The following is a 23,938-nucleotide window of genomic DNA, read 5'->3' as shown; positions in this document are numbered from 1 at the left end:
CACACATGGGTTTTACTTTGATCTCATATAGCATGATAATACCTCTCTATTTTGCCAGCAAGACCAGATTCCCCAACTCAACAAGAAATTGCCTCACTCAAGGGGCGTTTTTGCAAGTTTGAAGTCCACCTAGAAACTTCAGAGATCAAATTAAGCTTGGAGATCAAGACTCCCCACAATGAAAACCAAGGTAAAGGAATATTACAATTGGGCACATCAAGACAAGACTACATACATAATCGTAAAAGAGGAAGGCACAAATCGTAACAAAACTTATTGACACATGAATCATGTGAATATCATATATACAATGTCAGAGCTGACAAGATCAAAATCCCCCAAGCAGCTGAAAACCTTGAAGACAGTACTACGGATAGCACAGAAGCTCCCACCTCACTGCAAGTAATGCGCAAAGGGGTGTAGAACTGGCTAGAAAATTGAGTAGCCCACAAGGCAGAAGTGGGCAGTCGTCTACAATGGAAAGGCCCTTGTCCAAGATTTTCTTAAACGTAAACAAACTAACCCTCAATCTTCAACTGTGTCTCATGATCGTGAAGTACACGCTGATTAATAGCTTTTGCAGTGTTAATTTGTGCAGGACCTTAATGGTGTCAAAGTTAGTACCTGGTCTTAAAGGTCAGTCTGGCCTCCAACAAATCAATACTACTCTTCAAGGTATGCAGCTCATTGTGTGGCTAGCATTGGCATATATAAAGTGGAATATGATTTGCAACGGATCACAACACACTCGGGATTTCCAACAGCTAGGCCCTTGACAGACAAGGTTCACTCTTCACATTTAACCCCTCTGTGCTCACACAGTGATGACAGCTCTCAGCATAGACAAGCACAAGACAAGAACTTATTTAAGCTGTGTAGCACTTTTTGATACGGCTTTGATGAAATTGCAAGTGCATTTCATCTCTTCATTTCAAAGGCCTCCAGTGCTCTAAGGATGCTAGACATCTCTGGATACATAATTCTAGGCACATACATAAACTCTCTCTCTCCCTCTCTCATGTAGCCATAACGGCTCAATGCACCGGGCTCCTTATCAAGTGATCCCGGGATTTAAGTCCCATTCTTTGCACGTTGGTGCCATCATATGAATCATCAGTGATCCAATGGCTTTCTATGATGTTAAAAAGACGCACCTCATCTCCCCTCTTTTCGGGAGGGGAGGGGGCCAGGGAGCGGGGATGCATGACTTGAAAACCAAAAGAAAAAATGAAAAAATCATATCAACTTTTTTCTCTCAAAATAGCTCTTTAGGTGCCACAATTGCCATCCTGCTACAGATAAGCAAATGAGCAAGGAAGTGATGCCAAACCAGGCAACCCTTGTATTGGTATATTCATTAACATTACGCATCTCCCTTTCCCTGCAGCATAATCCAAAAGAGTAACAGTCAAAGTTAGTAACGATTTCATTTTTGGAATTGACAGGTAACAACATACAAACATGCATGCATGTATACATACATGTATATACATGCATGAATACCTGCATGCATAGGCCATTAAGCTTTTGAAAATGATAATAATAAAGAGAATTGTCCATACTAATTTTAAAAATTTGTTACCTTTCTCTCAAATAAACAAGGTTCTCATGAATTGCCTCAACAGCTCCTTGAAGCTTCATTAGCTCAACCTCAACACCCTGCAATACAGCAGGGCAAATGTAAGATAACTTACTGAGCACTAAAAATGGCAGTCCATTCCTCATTATGCCAAGACTCACCTCAATTTTTTCCTTTCTTGCAACTGACTCCCAGTCCCTTGCAGCTACTCCAATCTTCCAATCAAGCTCTATGCTTAAAATTAGGCTACTCTCAGAGGTTGGCAACCAAAAGCATGCCACATAATTTCCCGACTCAGATGTTGTAAAACCAAACTGGCCTGCTGGCATACCCTCTGCATTATGTAAAGTTTTGCCATATGGGGACGTAACCTGTTCCCCCACCCCCCCCCCGCCCCACCCCCCCCCCCCAACACACACACACACACACCAAAAAAAGCAAAGAATTGCATACTATGAAAAATTATTTAAAAAGACTACATATGCAGAATATAGTAGTATTGAGAGTAGAACATAACTTTGCTCCTGAGTTTCATAGACTGGACCAAACACGAAGCCAAAGTAGAAGGAAGGCCCGGCCTACCTCCCATCTGTCAGAATACGCAGCGGAGATGATGACCAAATCTGGGAACACAAGAGCAAACGCAATGCAGAAAACAGCACGAGAGAGCGAGAGAGAGAGAGAGAGAGAGAGAGAGAGAGGCGTGTAACTCTGCTCTATATACACAAAGAAGATCCCGAATATGATACACAATGGTGTGGGGGCCATGGGGCCATTTTATATGGCCCCATATGAGCAGTCGGCCAGCATTATGGACAGCTGACAGCCTCATGACCAGGACCTCTCCAGTCAGCCAGCCCAGAAATGGTCCACGACCTGCAGCAACTTCAGTCGGCCAGCTCCAGTGAATCAGCCCTCACACGTGTGGAGTCGGCCAGCAGTAAAGAGAAGCAGGACCCATAGGCTAACACCTGGACTACTCAGGAGAGCCTCCCACATCTGGTAAAAATAGGGAAAAAATATGGAGAGTGGGGAAAAATGAGAAAACACCTACTACGGGCGGGCACACCCACAACAGAGGCCTTGGTGTCTCAGTAAAGACAGGAGATGACTTCTAACACCCCCTCTCAGCTCCTGGCTGTGAAACCAACCACAGGGAGCTGGGGTGCCGCTTGAGCAAATCCTGAGATAGCGACTTCGTGAGAGGTCCACCGTACTGTCCTCCGTCGAACAGAACTCTAGCAAGATGTCATCAACAACGATCTGTTCACGAACAAAGTGCCCATGGGTTCCTCCAGCGAAAGCCCAATCTTGCAATCCAACCTCTACAACCTCACCACCTCACAAGCAACCCGGTACTCTGCCTTTGTTAACGACAAGGCAAAAGATGACTGCTTCTTACTGCTCCATAAAACTGCTCATGGGCCTGAAGTAGATCTCCTCCCCAATCTGAGTCACTCCAACCGTGGAGTCAGACTCCATCCATCAAACCCCCTCCTGTGTAAAAGAGTCCATGATCCTTCACATGCCGCAGAAACCACAAGATACGCAATCCTGCCCCCCAAAGAGTCATCTGCAACCATGAGTTCAGCTGCCTCATCAGGAAGCTCACGTCCAATCTGGTGTCCATCAACCAGATCAATGAACCATTCTGCTTCCAAGTCACAGAGGCATCACATTGCTCACAAGGATCAACACCTGTTACGGTGCAAAGCCAAGTCCTGGAAACCTGCTGAAGACCACGCACGGCCTTCTGAAACATGTCAACCACCCCCTTTGAATCCGGAACCACAAAGCCTGGAGAATTCACCTCCTTCTGCAAGTAATCAACTGCAGCCTGCCTGGCTTTTCGAGAGGTTCCCGTGGAAAGAACATCCTCATCTACAGGAATTTCTTTGTCCTGAATACTACGAGACATCAGAGCATAAGTTACCTGTTCAATTTCCTCTGACTAACGAACACAAGAACCACTAGCATCAGTACTAAAAAGTTCCTGCCAACTGTTGCCATCAATTGGCAAGCTATCCACCATCTGGTCCTCCCGGAAAGCCTGCACCTGTAGCGTATCCACACTAAAGCGGCCATTACCAAACTGCCACTCATCACAAACCTAAGAACCTGGGAGAGAGAGTGCTGAACGATTGTAAACTCCATTCTCCACTCTGCCTTCCCATACTACATGGCCTGTTGCCTTGTCCTGGAGAGCAACAAAATGCTCATCAAACTGCACCCATACGCCAGTCTTGCAAACCTGATGCACTAACAACAGATGAAAACCAAGTGACGGAACATACAACACCTGGGAGGAATGCTTCCCCCCTCTGCCATCGGGAACTATCTCCAACCTGCCCTCACTGTGAACTGGGATAGTGGATGTATCCCCAGTGAGAATGTGACCAGAATACCTGCAGAGATCCTGTAAATCTGAATAGGAAGGAGTCATGTGCCTGGAAGCACCACTGTCTAGAATCCACTCCCGAGTATCTGTAGAGGAGAGTCCTCCAACCTCCTCCCTGCCTGAAGAAAATAAAACATCGATGTCCATCACCTCCAAGTGCACAAAAGCCGGAGTCTTCATGATTGCTGCTTAGGAATCTTCACGCTTCTCAATCTTTCGCTTGGAACATTGCCTCCAATAGTGCCCTTTCTCGCCACAATCATTACAGGTCCTCTCTGCCTTTAGTTTCTCGCGGTCAGCGTCGGACTTCTTCTCAGAAGACTTCTCCGATGAAGCCTTTCCTTTGCCGGAGTTACGGCCTTTCGATCGTTGGCCAGTTGAGGCCTTCAAACCTCTGCCCTGTGGAGGGTTCGTGAATCGTTCCTCCTGGTCCAAGACCATGGACACAAGCTTCTCCCACCACGTGATGGTGCTGAGCCTGCCACTGGTAATCAAAGACGAGTAAAATGCTGAGTACTGAGAGGGCAAGTGCGACAGCAACGTTATGGACATGTCCTCTAATGATATCTCCTTCCCAGCCTGAAGAACTTCCTGCTCAAGAGCCTGCAGCTTGTTAATATGCTCCCGCATCGTCGACGACTTTGCAGGACTCATAACCCGCATCTGTACTTCCAAGGAAATCCTCTTCATGGACGATACCTTGTTGTAAAGAGAAGCCCAATGCTGCCATATACCTCTGGCCAACGTCATATACTTTACATGATTGATTACCTACGGTGTGCAAGTGAGAAAGATAAATGAACGGACCTTGGCGTTGACACGATCCCACAGCTGTGCTTGTGCCTCCCAGTCCATTCGGATCAACGGTAACTCCCCTCTACTTCCGGCCGTGGAATTCCAACAACGATGAAATCAGCAAGGTCGTAAGACTCCAGAGGAGATTCCATCAATACCTTCCATATGCCATAGTTGTTCCCGTCCAACTGACGGCCCACCGGGAACGTGGGGAGTGTAGGGATCTTTACATGCCTCTCGGCCATCTCTATCAGATCTGCCATTGCGGGGATGTACTCTGAAAAAGGGTGGGTGGGTGGGAACAAAGAAGAACTTACACCTGCAAGTGGCTGTCCAGCAAATCAGCCCGCCGTCCTCTTGCTTCTCCTCTTCCCAAACCATGCTTAGTTCCGTACGTTGTACGGATCAGGTCGTACGTACGATTCATACCGCACGGTACCGTACGATCAGTTACGAGTTTTCCCTGTTTCTGCCCGTTGGAAGTAGCCGTTTTTTTGGCCGTTTTCTGGCCGTTTTTTTGGCTGTTTTCCTTTCATCTCTCCTGAGTCCTTCTATAAAAGCCTCAAGGACCAAGCCTCTCCTCCATCTACTCCAAGCCTCTCCTCCACCACCCTCCATCTACTCCAAGCCTCTACTCCAAGCCTCTCCTCCACCCTCCTCCAAGCTCCTTCCATCCCACTTGAGCCTCTACTCCAAGTTCTCTTCCTCCAAGCTCTTCCCATACTTCATCTTCTCTACACTCTCTCCTCTACTCCACACTTTAGCCCTTCTCTTATCCATCATGCCTCGGGAGAAGCATGAGGCTTTTGATTTGCATTGCCTCAATGTGGAGAAGGACACCAAGAAGTCCAACTCCCATCATTGGACATGCCAATATTGCGGCAAGTCATACACCAGTGGTGCAACAAGGCTTCTCCAGCACCTTTCAAAGATTGGGGGACAAGTTGCCCCATGCAAGGAGATTCTGCAAGCATTGCCGATGACATTTCGTGGAAGATGAGCGGCGGCTCGAATTCAAGTAGAGGAGCATCATCAACACACGCACTGGCACCACCACCAGCACCACCATCGGCACATGATGAAGCGGCCACCGGCTCTTTCATTGGTGTATCCTCCACTGCCACTTCCACGGATGCACGGTCCGCCTCCGCACCGGGCAAAAGCCAAAGGGTGGTGGAGCGTGAAGGGATGCAACCCTCTCTCCACCAAGTCACGGGTAGTGTGAGAGGTTCGGTTGCATTCCTTAAGGAGCAGCAACGCCTTGCGGAGATAGAGATTGCTCGCACTATTATTGAATGCAATCTTGCCTTCAATGTACTCCAAAAGGAGCAATGGAAGAAGATGGTGACAACGATTGCGTATGTGGACCCATGCGAGGGGTGGACGGGGGTCTCTTACACGGCTATGCGCACGAGGAAGATTGATGAAGAGAAGGAGAGAATTGATGGAGCCCTTGACCCGATTCGAGCCGCATGGGTGAAGTATGGATGTTCTATTCTCACAGATGGATGGAGTGATCAAAGGAAGCGTGGCATTATCGACATCCTTGTGTCTTGCCCGCTTTGTACATACTTCTTGCGTGCGTCTGACACCGGGAGAAGGGGAAGAAAGACTACCGGGAGTTTCATCTACCGCCATATTAGGCGAGCGATCATAGAGGTAAGCATTATTTTACTTAAGTGTGGCTGATTTTGTCATTTGTGCAAAGCCCTCAACTCATATGATTTATCTACCATGTAGGTTGGGGCTCAAAACGTGGTGCAAGTCATCACCGACAATGCATCAAATTGTCGACGCATGGGTCGCTTGGTTGAGGCGGAATTCCCCACCATTGTGTGGACTCCATGTGCGAGTCATTGCATTGACTTACTCATGGAGGATGTGGCGAAGCTCGGGTGGGTGAAGAGGATTGTGCAACAAGCTACATCTATTGTCAACTTCTTCATGCTAAAGGTGAAGGTGCTTGCTATGTTTCGTGAGCATAGCAAGCTTGACTTGAAGAAGCCATCGGCCACCCGCTTTGCCTACATGTGGCTGGTTTTGGAGCGTCTATACGATGTGAGGCCCGCCCTTCGCCAGACAGTTGTTTCCACCATGTGGAACGAATGGGATGAGCACGTCACTGAAGAGGCCAAAGCCATGCAACACTTTCGCCTAGAGGAGAGATTTTGGACTAGAGTCCAGGCAATTGTCATTGCTATGACTCCATTCTATAGGCTCTTGCGGATGGCAGATTGCGAGGGGTCCACCATGGGCCTTCTTGTCCACTTCTTTAGAGCTGCCCTTGTGGAGTTGGAGGCTTGCACAGACATTACATTTGACAAGCGAGCACAAATCATGGAGATTGCACAGAAGAGATGGAGGTGGATGCACAAACCAATCCACGGGTTTGCAGCATTGGTACATCCAGCCTACAAGTCTCCAGTAGTTTGCACCGATAGGAAGCTTCAACAAGATCGGGATGCATATATGCTTCGAGCTGTGCCAGTTGATGAGCACAATGCCTTTCTAGAGGAGTTGGGCTGCTATGTTGATCAGAGAGGTCAAACCTCCTTTTCGTCTCCCACTTGCTGGAGGAGAGAGTCACTTGTGAAGCCCCTTTTTTGGTGGGACAATTTTGGGTATAGACTAGAGCATCTCCAACCCATAGCCTTAAGGGTCCTAGCTCAGAATTGTTCTACGGGTGCATGTGAGAGGAAATGGAGTTCCTATTCTCTCACACACACGAGGATACGCAATCGACTGAGCACACGACAGTTGGAGCGGTTGGTCTACTGCCGCACTAACTTGCGCATGATGCAGGGCATTCTTAGTATGGGTAGTCCCAAGCACGTAAGTGACAAGTCTAGACTCTAACTTGTCATGACTCATAACTTTTAAGTTTTGTGTACACTGTACAGACTAACTTTTGTGCCTTAATGTGTAGGTCACTGTTGACACTTTCACGTTGACGAGTGAAAACTTTGCAAGTGTCAATCAACAACCTGATAAGGAGGAGGTGAAACCGGCCTCTGATAGAAAACCAGAGTGCGGTAGGAGCAATCACCCGTCCACTTGTAGTCTAGATGAGAAACAAAACACAGATTAGAGCTAGAGTGCCCAAATCTGAAAACACAGCGACACCTGTTGGCCCCAAAGCTTGGCGCCCCTTGCGGTATTTCTTTATTCAATTAAAATAATATGGATGGCTGAGTACAACACAAAGACCAGCCAAGAGTTTACACCTGTAAGTCCAATCCGACGGCCCACAAATCCTTCTCAGCACAGAGGATCTATGCACACAGATCTGTGTCCTCAAGCAATACACTGTGCCTCCCTCTGATCAGCCAAGATCACTAAGCAGGCCAGCCATGGGCATACATCTGGCATAACTCAAGTGCATGATACATCTTCTCAGCTCAAACATACATGTGCTGTCCAATCTCTGTCTTAATCCCTTGTCAATCTGCCATACCCCTCCTCTCACAAGGGGCCAGATAACACATATCTGCAACAGACATCAAGCAGTAGAAAGAGAGATAGATGAACAGAAACAGAGCTTACCAAGTTCAGCTCGTGAAACAACACTGGAGGAAGCAACAGCACCAATCTGTGCTTGCAGGCACTTGAATCCACAACCCTGCTTCACACGTGTGCTTGCACTTGCCTGTATCCTCCTACTGATGCTCACTCCTATGCTGTCCTTGAAAGTACAGATCTGAAAATCAGCACAGTACCCGTCTGTACCGCCTCGGGATACGTGCCAAGAGTTGTACTTGCACAAACAGCCGGCTGTCCACTCTTGTACCTGCCTGAATCAGCGTAAACAGTCTGTCCAGCACCTGTTTGCACCACCTGCAGCAGCCTGCAGCAAGTGTACCTGCTGTACCTGGCTGTCCGTACACTGTACGGCAGCCGTACAGTGTTGTACTGGCTGTTGTACCTGCTGGTACAGTCTGTCCAGATCCTGTGCGCAGAGAATCCAGCAGAGAGAAGAAAACCCGCCGCCTGTACTAGAGAGAGAAAGAGAGTGCTTACACAGATCTGGCCGTACAGTGCTGTACGGCTGATCTACACACAGAAAATCAGCAGCAGCACACAGAAAAACAGCCGCCTTCCTCCTCTTGAGCTTTTCCACGCTAGTATATCATGCGCATGAGGGAACTCCCACTTTTGCTACACGATTCCCCAAAAAGGGAAGAGAGAGAGAGAGGAGAGAGAAAACTCCTCCCCAAATTAATCCCTAGGGCCCCAAACTTTAATAAGTTCCTAGGGCCACTAAGGCCTAGGGGCAAACTCCAATAAACATTAAAACTTAATGTTTCTAGTTCCCCCCTTCACACCTAGGGATGTCCACACATCATAAACTCTGTCCGGGCACCCCCCATGTGAATCATAAAATATTCTGACTTTGCAACCACCATGCACACACTTGTCCTGCTCCATTTTCACAGGGCCATGACATACCCCCCTCTTGAAAAATAGCAAGCGTCCTCGATTGCATTCTGGTGATGCATCAAAATATCCAAAGTGAAGTATACAATATGGCAAGATCAGCATCCCAATCTCTCTGAGCCATACACATGTATCAACATTCACTGCAAACCAATGGCATAGTAATAGTCCAAGTTGTATACCACTGTGAACCATACATATCCACAAAAATCTCCATGTGACTAGTACACATATATCATAGAAGTCCCATAAACAGATGTACTGTCAGCCTCAGTACCTTCGGGTGAGATAAAAACTGCACCAAGCGACCTCTAGATGTCATCTGAGCCTGTCTGTATCAAGGGAGTGGAGGTGCTACCCCCCTCTTGAGCATCAGGTAATGCTCCAGACCCATGCTCTGCTGAACCTGAATGAGCCACAATAAGAGTCGGCTCTAACTCAAAGGCATCGAGATAAAGCTGCAAAACCTGAGGTGAATCTGTTAAGTCACCTTCCTCCATCCACTTCGCATCCATCGGTGAATAGTTCTTGAACTTCACAAGATAGCGACGGGAAACTTTACCTCGTACCTTCCTTTCTTTATGTGCCAGTATCTGCTCTGGAATCAGAACCTCATCAAGTTCCTCAACTTCCGGCTGAGCCTCATCTGATACATCCTCAGGCACATCCCCACGGAAAGGTCTAAGTAAGCATTGTGAATCCTCCAGTGATCTGGTAACTTCAATCGATAGGTTACCTCACCAATCTTTTCCAAAACCTGAAAAGGCCCATAATATCGCATGCTCAACTTAGGGAATAAGCGCTCTTTACCCTTCATCTTCTTGAGCCTAGCCTTTTCAAAGCACAAAAGAACCCAATCACCCAATGCAAACTGTAAATCACGTCTGTGACGGTCTGCGGCTTTCTTTTGCTTCTGCTGAGTTTTCTGGAGGGCCAACTTAACTCTCCGATAAGCTTCATCCAAGCTCTCCACATACTGATCAGCCTCAAAGATCTTATCCTTTGTATGCAAAATGGGTGGTACCTTCTTCCCTCCTTCTACAATCTCAAAAGGCGCCTTACCTGTCGAGCTATGTACAGTGTTGTTATATGCAAACTCCACCAAAGGAAGATACTTTTCCCATTGTTGCTTGTGCTCTGACACATAACACTTGAGAAGATCCAACACTGTAGAGTTAGCCTCTTCTGACTGACCATCTGTCTGTGGATGAAATGACGATGAAAACTTGAGAGTTGTACCCATGTTGTCAAACAACCCTCTCCAAAACAAACTCGTCATCCGTGGATCACGGTCACTAATGATAGACGTAGGCAAGCCATGATACTTGAAGATGTTCGCCACATGAACAACTTCACCATATGATCCACTTTAATTGTCTTCCTCACGGGAATGAAATGTGCCTGCTTACTGAACCTGCATATGATAGTCCAGATGCCATCATTTCCCGTTTGTGTCCGTGGAAGATCAAATACAAAATCCATGGCAATGCTCTCCCAAGGTCTATCCGGAATAGGTAAAGGCTGTAATAACCCTGGTGTCTTCTGACGGTCAAACTTTACCTTCTGACATACGATGCATTGCCTCACAAAGGCATCAACATCTCTTCTCAAGGTTGGCCAATAAAAGAAAGTCTCCACTGCTTTGACCGTGGCGTCAATCCCTCTATGACCTGCATACGGTGGAGCATGACTTTCAATCATAACCTTGAGTCGCAATGGCTTGGTAACACACAGTCTGCCATGCATCAATAAAAACCCATCTCTGAGAGTATAATGCTCATGCCGCTGACCCTCAGACATCTGATCATACAACCTTTCAAAGTCCTCATCATGGGCATACTGCTCTTTCATTTCATCAAGCTCATGATGATAAGCAAGTGAAACTGCAGAGACCTGTGGCTTGCGTGACAAAGCATCTGCCACTACATTCTTTTTGCCTTCCACATGCACAATCTGGAAGTGAAACATTGACAAAAAGTTTGCCCAACGCATATGCTTCTCTGAAAGCTTAGTCTGCGTGAGGAAATATCGCAAGGTCTGATGATCTGTATGCACAGTGAAATCAGCCCCAAGCAAGTAGTGTTTCCATGTAGAAAGAGCGTGAATTACAGCCAACATCTCTTTCTCATACACCTGTAAATGCTTCTCGGCATCTTGCAAAACTCTACTCTCATAGGCTATCACATGTCCCTCTTGCATGAGAACTGCACCAATGCTACTTCCACATGCATCACACTGGACAACAAAAGCCTTTCGGAGGTCCGGTAACACCAATACTGGGTCCGAAGTAAGCTTTTCTTTGAGCTTTTTGAATGCTATAATTTCCCGATCAGCCCATCTAAACGGAGTTGCTTTCTTCGTCAAAGCATGAAGAGGCGAAGCAATTTCAGCAAAGTGCCGTATGTAACGCCTGTAATAGGAACACAATCCTAAAAAGCTGCGTACATCATGCACGGTCCTCAAAGCTGGCCAATTAAGTATTGCTTCTACCTTGGCTGGATCCATACGGACTCCATGACCAGACACAATATGCCCCAAGAAATGTATCTCCTGCAAGAAAAACTCACTCTTCTTGCCATTAACCACCAGTCTATGGTTTCTGAGTTCTGCAAACACAATGGCCAAATGCCTTCTATGCTCTTCCTCAGTTCGTGAATGCACAATCATATCATCAAAGAATGTGCCCACAAACTCTCTATGAGGCCTGAAAATCCTGTCCATCATTCTGTTAAATGTGGCAGGCGCATTCGTCAAACCAAAGGGCATAACCAAGAACTCATACAACCCAAATGTGGTTCGGAATGCTGTCTTATGCACATCCTCGGGTCTAATGCGTATCTGATGATACCCGCTTTTCAAGTCAATACGACTAAAAACTGTGGAGCCCTGTAAGCGGTCCAAGATGTCATCGATCCTCGGTATGGGGAATCGATTCTTGATGGTATTCTTATTCAGCGCCCTGTAATCTATACACATGCGCCAAGAACCATCCTTCTTCTGCACTAAGAGCACAGGTGAGCAAAAGGGTGATGAGCTAGGCTGAATCAACCCCTTATTCAATAGCTCCTGCACCTGACTCATAATCTCTTCCTGTTGGGCTGCACTAACACGGTACGGCGGTCTATTCGGTGGAGTACTACCAGGAATCAGATCTATGGCATGATCTTCTGGCCTCTCAGGACGTAATTCTCCTGGCAATGACTCGGAAAAACAGTCTTGAAACCCACTTAAGAAATCAGCCCTGTCCTTATCTAACATTGACAAATTAGACTTAGACTCATCATCCTGTGCATCCTTTACATAAATCAAGTACGCGGAAAGATGCTTTTTCATTACTGATGAAATCGCCGAAGCGGATACAATAGGAACAGATTCCCCTTTGAGTTTTACATCCAATACATGCTCTTTTCCTCTATGAGTCAGAGTAATTTTCCTATTGTAAGTATCCACCACCGCATGTACCCTGTGGCACCATGGCATCCCCAACAAAACATCACAGCCATCCAAAGGCATGATGAAGAACTCTTCGCTGTCCACATAACCCTGTAAATGAAGCCGAAGCTTCCCAATGATAGGAGTAACGGGTTCTGCATACCCTGGACAAGCCATATTAGCCTCATGTAACGGCCCCATCTCCTCTGCGCGAATTCCCAATCGGCCAGCCAAATCTGGTGAAATGAAGTTGGCTCTAGCACCTGTGTCAAAGAAGATCAAAGCATTCTGATCCCTCACTTTGCCCCATGCCCTGCACAACTCTGTAGCTTCACCACCTAGCTGCTCCCCCACAAGATCAGGAACTAAGCCTGCAGAAGGCTTTTGTTTCTTTGGCTTGGGCTCTCCTTTATTGTCAGGGTCCTTTTTGGACGTTCTTTTGGGACAATTGAATGACATATGCCCCTCTTCAGTACAGTAAAAACACTTTTGAGCATCTCTCAAAGCCTGTCTTTCCTCAGAAGTCCTTTTGGGCATTGGCAACTTCTTATACTTTGTCTCTGTAGACCCTTTAGCATCACGAGAAGCATGCCCAAATTTTTCAGCTTTCTTGCCCAATTTCTTACTGTCTTTAAACCCAGATGAACCACCTGTGAGTAACGCATTAGCTGTCATAGCATTTTCAATCATCTGTGACATATTCGTTACTCTTGTCTTTATACAATAATCTCGTACCTCCTTGGGCAGCCCACAACAATATTTCTCAACCTGCTCAGATAATGGCATCACGAGAAGCATGCCCAAATTTTTCAGCTTTCTTGCCCAATTTCTTACTGCCTTTAAACCCAGATGAACCACCTGTGAGTAACGCATTAGCTGTCATAGCATTTTCAATCATCTGTGACATATTCGTTACTCTTGTCTTTATACAATAATCTCGTACCTCCTTGGACAGCCCACAACAATATTTCTCAACCTGCTCAGATAATGGCACGGCACGATAAGAAGTCACTGGGAGTAAAGCTTCCCAAAACTTCTTGTTATAATCCTCCAAACTATCACACTTTGAAGCATCCAGCTTGTGCCATGCGGTCATAACATCCACCTCAAATGTAGATGTGAGCCATACGGAAGAGAAAACCTGTTTGAATTGAACGCATGTGGTGGGTGCTATGCCCTGCAAAAGAAGAGTAGACCACCACTGCAAAGCATTGCCCTTGAGAAAAGTGGCAGCTTTCCTCACCTTCAAGGACTCTGTGTAATTCCCACCAGAAAAAGCAGCATCAAACTGCTGTAAAAAGGTAAGTGCCTTCAATTTATCCTTGGCCCCACTGAAAGTGTCAAACTTCACTGCAGCTCCCCCTTCCTTGTAATCCTTCGCCTTTCCCATAGGCGTTAGATTATCATATGGAAGTGGTTTCGTAAGATTGCTGCCCCCAACATTCATACCCATCATTGGGTCAACATTTCCCATTCCCATGCCAGGCATACCATACATTCCAGCCATGTTTCCATACATTCCATTATGCATACCTGGCTGCATGCCACCAAACATATTGCCTTGCATCCCAGGTTGCATGCCTGCAAACATATTTCCAGCCATACCAGACTGCATACCACCATACATATTCCCCTGCATGCCAGGCTGAAAATTGGCTCCAAAAGGCCCATACATACCCATGCCTCCCTGAGGATAACCCCCAATCATGGATTGGAACACCGAGCCACCACCAAAATAACCTGGATGCATATTCTGCTGAGGAATAGGTGGCTGTCCATAGAAGGAACTCTGAGAGTTTGCTCCATAAGCATGTTGCATATTCGGAAACTGGCCAAAAGATGGTTCCTGTGGGATGGCACCACTATGACCCTGAGGAAGATTCTTCGAACGAACCTCCTTCTTCTTTTTCTGGGGCTCTGTGCGGGGCTCTGTGCGAGATCTCATAAATTCAGCAAATCTCTCACTCTGAGTGAGCTGCATAAAAGTATCCATAACACTAGCCAAGCGATCTTTGAACCGAGCATCATCATCCTCTTTACTATGCACATCTTCTGGCTGTGTTACATCCTCATAAGGCTCAACATCTGCAGCCTGTTCTCCTGCAAAAATATCCTCAGATACATCTCTTTCAGGAGAAGTCTCTTGCTCTTCTTCTTCATGATAGAAGTACTCTTCCTCTGTATCAGACATGATTGCTGAATTTTCAGCGATGGCTTTCTCCAAAGCAACCACGAGCTCACCCCCTTCAGAAAGTTGATGATTGATCCCGGCAACGGAACCTTGAAACCGGCCTCTGATAGAAAACCAGAGTGCGGTAGGAGCAATCACCCGTCCACTTGTAGTCTAGATGAGAAACAAAACATAGATTAGAGCTAGAGTGCCCAAATCTGAAAACACAGCGACACCTGTTGGCCCCAAAGCTTGGCGCCCCTTGCGGTATTTCTTTATTCAATTAAAATAATATGGATGGCCGAGTACAACACAAAGACCAGCCAAGAGTTTACACCTGTAAGTCCAATCTGACGGCCCACAAATCCTTCTCAGCACAGAGGATCTATGCACACAGATCTGTGTCCTCAAGCAACACACTGTGCCTCCCTCTGATCAGCCAAGATCACTAAGCAGGCCAGCCATGGGCATACATCTGGCATAACTCAAGTGCATGATACATCTTCTCAGCTCAAACATACATGTGCTGTCCAATCTCTGTCTTAATCCCTTGTCAATCTGCCATACCCCTCCTCTCACAAGGGGCCAGATAACACATATCTGCAACAGACATCAAGCAGTAGAAAGAGAGATAGATGAACAGAAACAGAGCTTACCAAGTTCAGCTCGTGAAACAACACTGGAGGAAGCAACAGCACCAATCTGTGCTTGCAGGCACTTGAATCCACAACCCTGCTTCACACGTGTGCTTGCACTTGCCTGTACCCAAACTTTAATAAGTTCCTAGGGCCACTAAGGCCTAGGGGCAAACTCCAATAAACATTAAAACTTAATGTTTCTAGTCCCCCCCCTTCACACCTAGGGATGTTCACACATCATAAACTCTGTCCGGGCACCCCCCATGTGAATCATAAAATATTCTGACTTTGCAACCACCATGCACACACTTGTCCTGCTCCATTTTCACAGGGCCATGACAAGAGGAGGCAATCTTCATGGAGCTCTATAGTGAGCTTGTGGCAGCAGATACTCGCAGCACCAGGAGTCAGCATGGACGGGACCGAGCGGTTGGAGTTCATAGGCCTCTGCCTTCGACATCGGCAAAGGGTGGCCTTCGCACATATGTGAGGCGGGGATCCTCGAGCTCCAATCCCCGCCTTCATGATGATATTCCATTGCCCCCTCATGATGATACCCCACTGCCTAGAGAGCCCTTGTTTGATAATGACGGCAACCTACTTAGCGAGAATGATCCCCAGAGTGTCTCGTCCACCTTCGAAGAGTCCTCTTCAGAGAACTCTCTTGATGGACACTCTAGTAGTGATCATGTTGATGATCATGCAGATGTTGGTGATGATGTAGACTTTTGATATGTTATAGCTCTCTAGGCATTGGGTATCTATCTCCTTCTAGCCCATTGATGATGTATTGTAATTTGTAGTATGTAGTATCATGTATGTACGCATGTTGGCGGTCGCCCATGCCATGAGTTTTTGGCCTATCCTTTTGTAGCAATTTTGTACTCTAATGGCATGATGACATTATGTTCATGGTTCTACTATTTTGTAACTTCTTGTCTACAATTTTTAAGTTTAGGAAGTTTTTTTTTAAAAACGTACTAATATCGTACCGTACCTCAAAAAATTTTAAGGTACCAATTAGTATCGTATTTTATCGTACCGTACCGTATCGTACCTTTCGTACTAACTAAGCCTGTCCCAAACAGTCCCGTACAGTCCACCAATTAGCAACACAACAGTCCCCCTCTTGCTCACACAAATCCCAAGAACAATCAAGAGCCTAGGGCTCTGATACCATGTCAAAATACGCAATGGAGATGATGACCAAATCTGGGAACACAAGAGCAAACACAATGCAGAAAAATAGCACGAGAGAGAGAGAGAGAGAGAGAGAGAGAGAGAGGCGTGTAACTCTACTCTATATACACAAAGAAGATCCCGAATATGATACACAATGGTGTGGGGGCCATGGGGCCATTTTATATGGCCCCATATGAGCAGTCGGCCAGCATTATGGACAGCCGACAGCCTCACGACCACGTCCTCTCCAGTCGGCCAGCCCAGAAATGGTCCACGACCTGCAGCAACTTCAGTCGGCCAGCTCCAGTGAATCAGCCCTCACACGTGTGGAGTCGGCCAGCAGTAAAGAGAAGCAAGACCCATAGGCTAACACCTGGACTACTCAGGACAGCCTCCCACATCTGGTAAAAATACGGAAAAAATATGGAGAGTGGGGAAAAATGAGAAAAAACCTACTACGGGCGGGCACACCGGGCACCCACAACAGAGGCCCTGGTGTCTCAGTAAAGACAGGAGATGACTTCTAACACCATCATACCTGGTCCACTGCATGACCAAAACACTGTTCGGCCTGCCCCATGTCAGCAACCAACCTGATCCCCCTGGGCCATTTGCAGCTCCACATGCAGCCAAAAAGAGGGCCTGTGGCTATTGTCTGCAGCCTACATGCTCACATGCCAAGGAGGTGCCACAGATCACTCGTCACCTCTTATTGCAGTTTGCCATCAAATCTCTGAACAGATCCTTGAGAAACCAAGATCTCAGTGCCGTGCATCACTTTTACTGCCTCTTCCATTGAATCTCTGACGAGAACTTTGTCTATTGTAAAAACATGTTTGCATGCATGCACGTTGGCAAGATACTCCCTCTCTTGCCATTCTCCAAACGTTTTGCCAGTTTTTGGGAGCAGCCTCATCTGTCTGTCCTTGAAATTCAAGGGACCACGGAGCGTTGACGTTGATCCTATGCTGGGATCATCTGTGTAGGGTAGATTACAATGAGAGAGAGACCACGAGGCATGAGTGTCCAGTGAAACAGGGGTGCGCAAGGATAGTGTAGGTGCACCCCTGTGATGGGAGGAAATGTGCCCAGAGGTAGATAGCCCATGGGAATGAAGGCCTGGAACAACAGGAGGAGTAGAAAATGGACAGGGGAGATTTGGGCACCGATCACTATCCAGCAGTGGGATGGGGATTTTCCCCATCATTTGTCCCACACCTGGCCAAGAGGGGGGGGGCAGGGGAGGGGGGGGGGATGCCGGGATGACCTAAATGAGGTGAAAACAGGTAGAATTAAGCTTGATTTTCACAAAAATATTCAATACAGTGTGCAGATCTGATTGAAAGAGGGTTTTGCTGTCATGTACTAACCTTGACGGAGACGGTGTGATGGGCAGCGTCGTCGGAGATGACATGGTAGTTTGCGAGCACGAGCACCCTGGAGTGGATCTGCTCGGACAGACACTTGGGCGCGCGACCCGACACATCGAAGCGCAGGGCGCCCGCCCAGCGCGCCAGCAGAAGCAGAAGCAGCAGCACTCGTTGAGAACCCATCTCTATTTCTTGCCCTTACAAAAACACAAGGTGCCTTAACAAGGTCATGACCCAAGTTTCCCATTCCTTGCATAAAAAATTAATCCTTCTACTTGTTATCATGGACCTCCACAACATTGCTCTTCCAAGCCCACCAACTCCTCCCCCATTATCACCTTTCTCAGACACATCAGATGGGTGGGTATGCTTTTAAGTAACCCTTGTGATCATCGCATGTCTCCAATCCCCCCACTAGCTCCTGCCTATAGAAGGCAATTTGCTCAACGATTTGATCCTTTCAGCCCCTTTGCTTGGCTGGATCATAGATTAGGTCTAGACTTTATTATATATTAGGTACTAGTTTTCTCGCACACAAAAATGGGCAGGCATGCGTGTAAAGGTGGCTACATAACTCCTATAGACTTTCTCCAACAATAAAAGCCATCCAAGAGCTCTATCTATCCTTTATAATCAAGAAGGACTTTTAATTAAACATCGATTTGGTGTGGGAGCTTCAATTTAACATGTCTTTTTAGGCAATGTTTGAGTGTTTTTTCTTTACTATGGGTGTTGACATTTCATCCTTGGGAAAAATACAAGTCTCTAATCATGGCAACTTCACAAATTTGAAGTTTGAGCACCCAATATCATGGAAAACCTTAGAGATTATAACTTGCCACTATAGACCAAAAATGGTGCAGAGTTGTCCATCAACAACTTGTGTATGATCTCTCTCTCTCTCTCTCTCTCTCTCTCTCTCTCTCTCTCTCTCTCTCTCTCTCTCTCTCTACATACATACATACATACATACACACACACACACACACACACACATACATATACGTACACACACATATACATACATGTGTGTGTGTGTCTACATACATACACACACACACACACACACACACACACACACACATAAATACATATATATACATACATGTGTGTGTGTGTGTGTGTCCCCCAAATGGATGTATGACCAGTGCGCCTAAGCATTAGCAGGTAATGTGGTAATCCATGGACAATAATATTAGGCATGTACATACTAATAATTATAGGCATAGACACTAGCCTATGGACACATAATTGAATTTAGGCATAGACACTAGCCGATGGGCCCATAATTGAGTTTAGGCATGTCTTTCGGCATGAGCAATGTTTAGGCATAGACACTAGCCTATGGGCCCATAATTGAGTTTAGGCATGCCTTTAGGCATGGGCAATGTTTAATGTAGTGTGAAAGAAAGCAAAGTATAAAGGATAACTAATAGCCCCCTAAACACAATTAACTGACACAATAATCATAATTTATAGCTTTCTTGCTCAAGCTTGAAGCTTTCATGGGGTGACTACTCCCTTGAGTGGCATGTGATACTCCATTCCATTGGATTGCATCATCTCTCTTCTCTCATGCTTCCACTTCTTGAGTTTTGATCCATTTCATGCATACTTTTTGAAAATTCTAAAATTTTTGCTGAATTTTTCAACCTGGGCTTCCCACGAGCTTTCTAATGCTTACTAAAAGCTTTTCTATGCATTACTTAATCCATGTAATTTGATAGCCTATGGACAATTATATTGGGCATGTACATATTGATAATTATAGGCATAACCACTAGTCTATGGGCCTGTAAGTGAGTTTGGGCATGTTTTTGGGCATAACCACTAGTCTATGGGCCTGTAAGTGAGTTTGGGCATGTTTTTGGGCATGGGCAATGTCGTGTGAAAGAGGGTGGCCAGTATAAATGATAACTAATAGCCCCCTAAACACAATCAACTGACACAATAATCATAATTTGCAGCTTAAGCTTGAAGCTTTCATGGTGACTACTCCCTTCAGTGGCATGTGGTACTGTTGGAATTAGGGTTAGGGTTGCAAACAACAATGCACAAGATAGAGAAGCTTAAGAGCACACAAACTCACTAGATTAGAATCAACAAATGTGTGCTAGTTACAAAAGATAAGTACACACCCCAAAATTAGTAGATAAGAGGGTACACACACGGGGGAAAAAACCTCCTAGTGAGGGAAAAAGTACCCCGGCGGTCCTAAGTGTGTTCACACACATCACTACCATATAATCCTACAAATCCCCCCTGGAGTGATGATGTGAACATGTATAGGGTATAGCCAATCAATCGTGAAAAGACAGTAAGCCCAAAGCTTTACAAAAAGCTTCGAACTTTTCATGAGGAAGAGCCTTCATGAATAAATCTGCCATGTTGTCATGTGTAGGCACACAGACCAAGTTGATCTCTGCTGTAGAGAGTCTTTCCCTGACATAGTGGTAATGCACCTCAATGTGCTTAGTGTGAGAATGAAACCCTAGGTTCCTCTCGCAACTACTAATGCACTTTGGTTATCAATTAAAATCGTAGTCCTATGGAGATGCCTAAGCCACACACACTTAACTATAGCTGTAAAAGTTGCCCTGTACTCAGCTTCATAGCTGGAAGTGGCCACTATAGGCTACTTCTTGTTGAGCCATGATATACATGAATCACCTAGGCGAAAGCAAAACCCACTAGTGGACACTTGTGTGTCATAACATCCAGCCCAATTTGAATCACTGAAAGCATGTAGCTATGACTCACCCCCCTTTGGATAAAATAATCCAAAATACTAAGTGCCCTATAAATAGCAAAAAACCCGCTTAACAGCCTGCAAATGCTTCGTACATGGGCTATGCATAAATCTGCTCAATTGTGGCCTCATATTGCACACATAAAGAAGGGATCCAATAGCCTGCTGATACAAACTAGCATCAAACTAGCATCAAAAGAGTCTCCTACATCTTGAAGACTAAGTTGAGTACCTGTCTCCATAGGTGTAGCCACAGGTTTACAATCTTCAAGATTAAACCTCTTCAATAGCTTCTGTATATATTTAGATTGTAGCATAACAATGCCATCATTGCGCTGCATAAACTGAATCCCCAAATAGTAATGTAAGGGCCCCAAATCTGACATCTTAAATGATGATTGCAAATCAGCCTTAAAGGCTGAAATCTGATCTATATCGGGTCTCATGAACATCAATTCATTAACGTATAGAACGATGACAAAAAATGTGCCCTTACTCCTCTTCACATAGAGAGTACTCTTTGTTGGACTGTTGCAAAAATCATTTGCAACCAAGTATGCATGAATCTTCTCATACCATGCTCTAGGAGCTTGCTTAAGGCCATAAAGAGCCTTTTTCAACCTGCATACTTTAGACTCTTCTCCTTTCACAGCAAAACCAGGAGGCTCCAATACATACACCTCCTCATGTAAATCACCATTCAAGAATGCAATCTTAATGTCCAACTAATGTACATTATACCCATGATGTGCTGCCAAAGCAATGAGACACCTAATGGTAGTCATACGAGATGTGGGTGCAAAGGTCTCATCATAAACAAAGCCCTTTTGCTGTGGGCATACCCCTTTGCAACAAGTCTGGCCTTATAGCGATCAATTCTAGCATCTGCTTTGCATTTTAACTTGTAAACCCACTTAGTACCAATGGCCTTCTTGCCATGAGGTAGATCTGGCAAACACCAGGTGTCATTCTTGAGTATAGAGTTATACTCATCCTACATAGCATGCATCCAATGATCATCATCCTGTGCTTCTTCAAAGGAAACAATTTCCTCTTCATTACATAAAGTATAAATGAGAACATGATCCACATGAGAATAATCTACATGATGAGAACCTACACGAGTTCTGCTAAGTAAAGGAGCTGCCAACTTACTATCCCTCAATATCTACACAAGCTATTTTGGCATATGCCTAGATTCTTTTATGGCTACTCTCTCTTGATCCACTACATCCTCAATAATTTCCTCATCAAAAGGCTGATTTGCAAGCTGCTTTTGCACCTACAAAGGCTGAATTTTAGCACTTGGTTGAGCATTCAATTACTCTACATATGGATGCCCTCCATTAAACAAAGGTAGGAGCGAATCAGTCTTGTGAGCATACATTTTGCTATTTTTTACATGAAAGCATGGGCTGAATTGAGTTTTCGACAAAAAACAACATCTCTACTTACCAAAATCCGCATCGAGGCTAGATGGTAGAGTCTATATCCCTTGCTTTTTGAACTATATCCCACAATATGCATTTAACTGCCTTATCATCAAGCTTACTACGTTGTTACTCAAGCACAAGAGCATAAGAAAGACAACCAAAAACACATAAATGAGCCACAGAAGGCTTCTTACCATGCCAAGCTTCATAAGGAGTTTAGACTACAAGGCCTTGGTATGGCATTTGTTTAACAAATAGTTTGCGCACACATAGTTGCCTCTAACCAAAAACCATGAGGTAAATCTTGGGCTTTCACCATACATCATGCCATCTCCATGAGAGATGTTCTTCCTCTCAGCCACACCATTTTGCTAAGGTGTGTATGGCACTGTAAATTAATGCCGCCTTATGCCTTTTTCAGCTATATATGCATGAAATTCGGACATATAACTCCCTCTCTTGATCTGAACGAAGGGTGCCAACTTTACATTCACATGCATTTTTAGCCATGGATACAAAGTGCCTAAACCACATAAAAACCTCTAACTTTTATTTTAATGGATACACCCAGCTATATCTGGAGTAATCATCAATAAAAGTGACAAAGTAGAGATATCCCCCAATAGATGGTATCCTCATAGGACCACATACAACACTATGTATAAGCTGTTATTTCTTAACATCTCTCACAGATCCATCATTTGGAAATGATGCCCAATGCATTTTACCAAGAATACACCCCTCACATACATGTCTAGCAGGGGTCTCAAGAGTTGGCAACTCAGATACCATATTATGCCTTTGAAGGCATAACAAACTGCCATAATTCAAATGGCCAAATCATGCATGCCATAATTTTGCATCACTCATAGCATGAGTTGTAGAGACTGAGCAAGCATCATGCTGCAACTTCTCAAATACATCCATCTTGTATAGGCCATGAAACAAGGTACCTAAAACTGGCAGCAAGTTCTTCTTAATGCCTAGCACATATAAAACTTTAAAAGAGTAAATGCACCCCCATTTGCAGCAGTGAGAGCACAACTCTACCAACTCCTTTGACAGGATATGGGAACCATTTGCACATGTGACAATTTCTGCACTTGGGACAAATTCCAGAGATGAGAATAATTTTTTTTGTGAAGTAATGTATTTCTAGCACTACAGTCAAAGTACCAAGCATCCAATTCTTCCACTGACATGCATACATCACATGAACAGAAGAGTCATAACTACAATGTATAGCCCATGCCCAATCATCTTGAGCAAAACTTGCAGATTCCTTCTTCTCTGTACTTGGTGCAGATGCATCAGCCACCACAGCCATGCCCAATTCTTTCTTTTTCTCCTTCTTTAGCCCTTTTCTTGCACTCATTTATGTAGTGCCCTGGTTTCCTGCTGCAATAGTGACACTTGCCCTTCTTTTTAGACTTATCACCTTCTTTCTCTGCATCCTTACCTGAGGATTCTGATTTTGGCTTATAGCCACCATGTGAAGAAGCTTTACCTTTGCCTTTCTGACTAGCAACAAAAGCTTGGTCACACCAACTCGCATAACAGATCTGTTTTTCCTAGATTGCTCTTCTTGCAAGAGTACTGAAACCAGCTCATCAAATGTAAGGGCATTTGGATTTCCCTTCATCATCGTGAATCCAGCAATACATTGAGAATTGTGGGCACCAATGTACTATCAAGATATATCTTATCCACACTAGCGAGCTGCTACTTTAAAATCTTTGATCTTGGTGAAGAAGCTGT

The 23,938-nt window shown here is 45.3% G+C and overlaps 1 protein-coding gene across 1 annotated transcript; it reads right to left on the bottom strand.

Moving 5' to 3' along the window:
• Window positions 1–276: 276 nt before the first annotated feature.
• On the bottom strand, window positions 277–18,249 carry LOC147604286 (transmembrane emp24 domain-containing protein p24delta3-like). Its single transcript, XM_086795472.1, has 4 exons — window positions 17,999–18,249; window positions 1,741–1,950; window positions 1,583–1,659; window positions 277–1,381 (listed from the first exon to the last, which is right to left on the bottom strand). Exons 1-4 carry the CDS (start codon window positions 18,179–18,181, stop codon window positions 1,237–1,239), a joined length of 615 nt encoding a protein of 204 aa, XP_086651598.1. The 5' UTR covers window positions 18,182–18,249; the 3' UTR covers window positions 277–1,236.
• Between the last annotated feature and the right edge of the window lie 5,689 nt (window positions 18,250–23,938).

Source organism: Cibotium barometz, chromosome 62 (assembly GCF_041138505.1).
Source record: "Cibotium barometz isolate CiBa-2024 chromosome 62, ASM4113850v1, whole genome shotgun sequence".
Lineage (NCBI taxonomy): Eukaryota > Viridiplantae > Streptophyta > Polypodiopsida > Cyatheales > Cibotiaceae > Cibotium > Cibotium barometz.
This window is presented reverse-complemented; position numbering and strand designations above follow the sequence as displayed.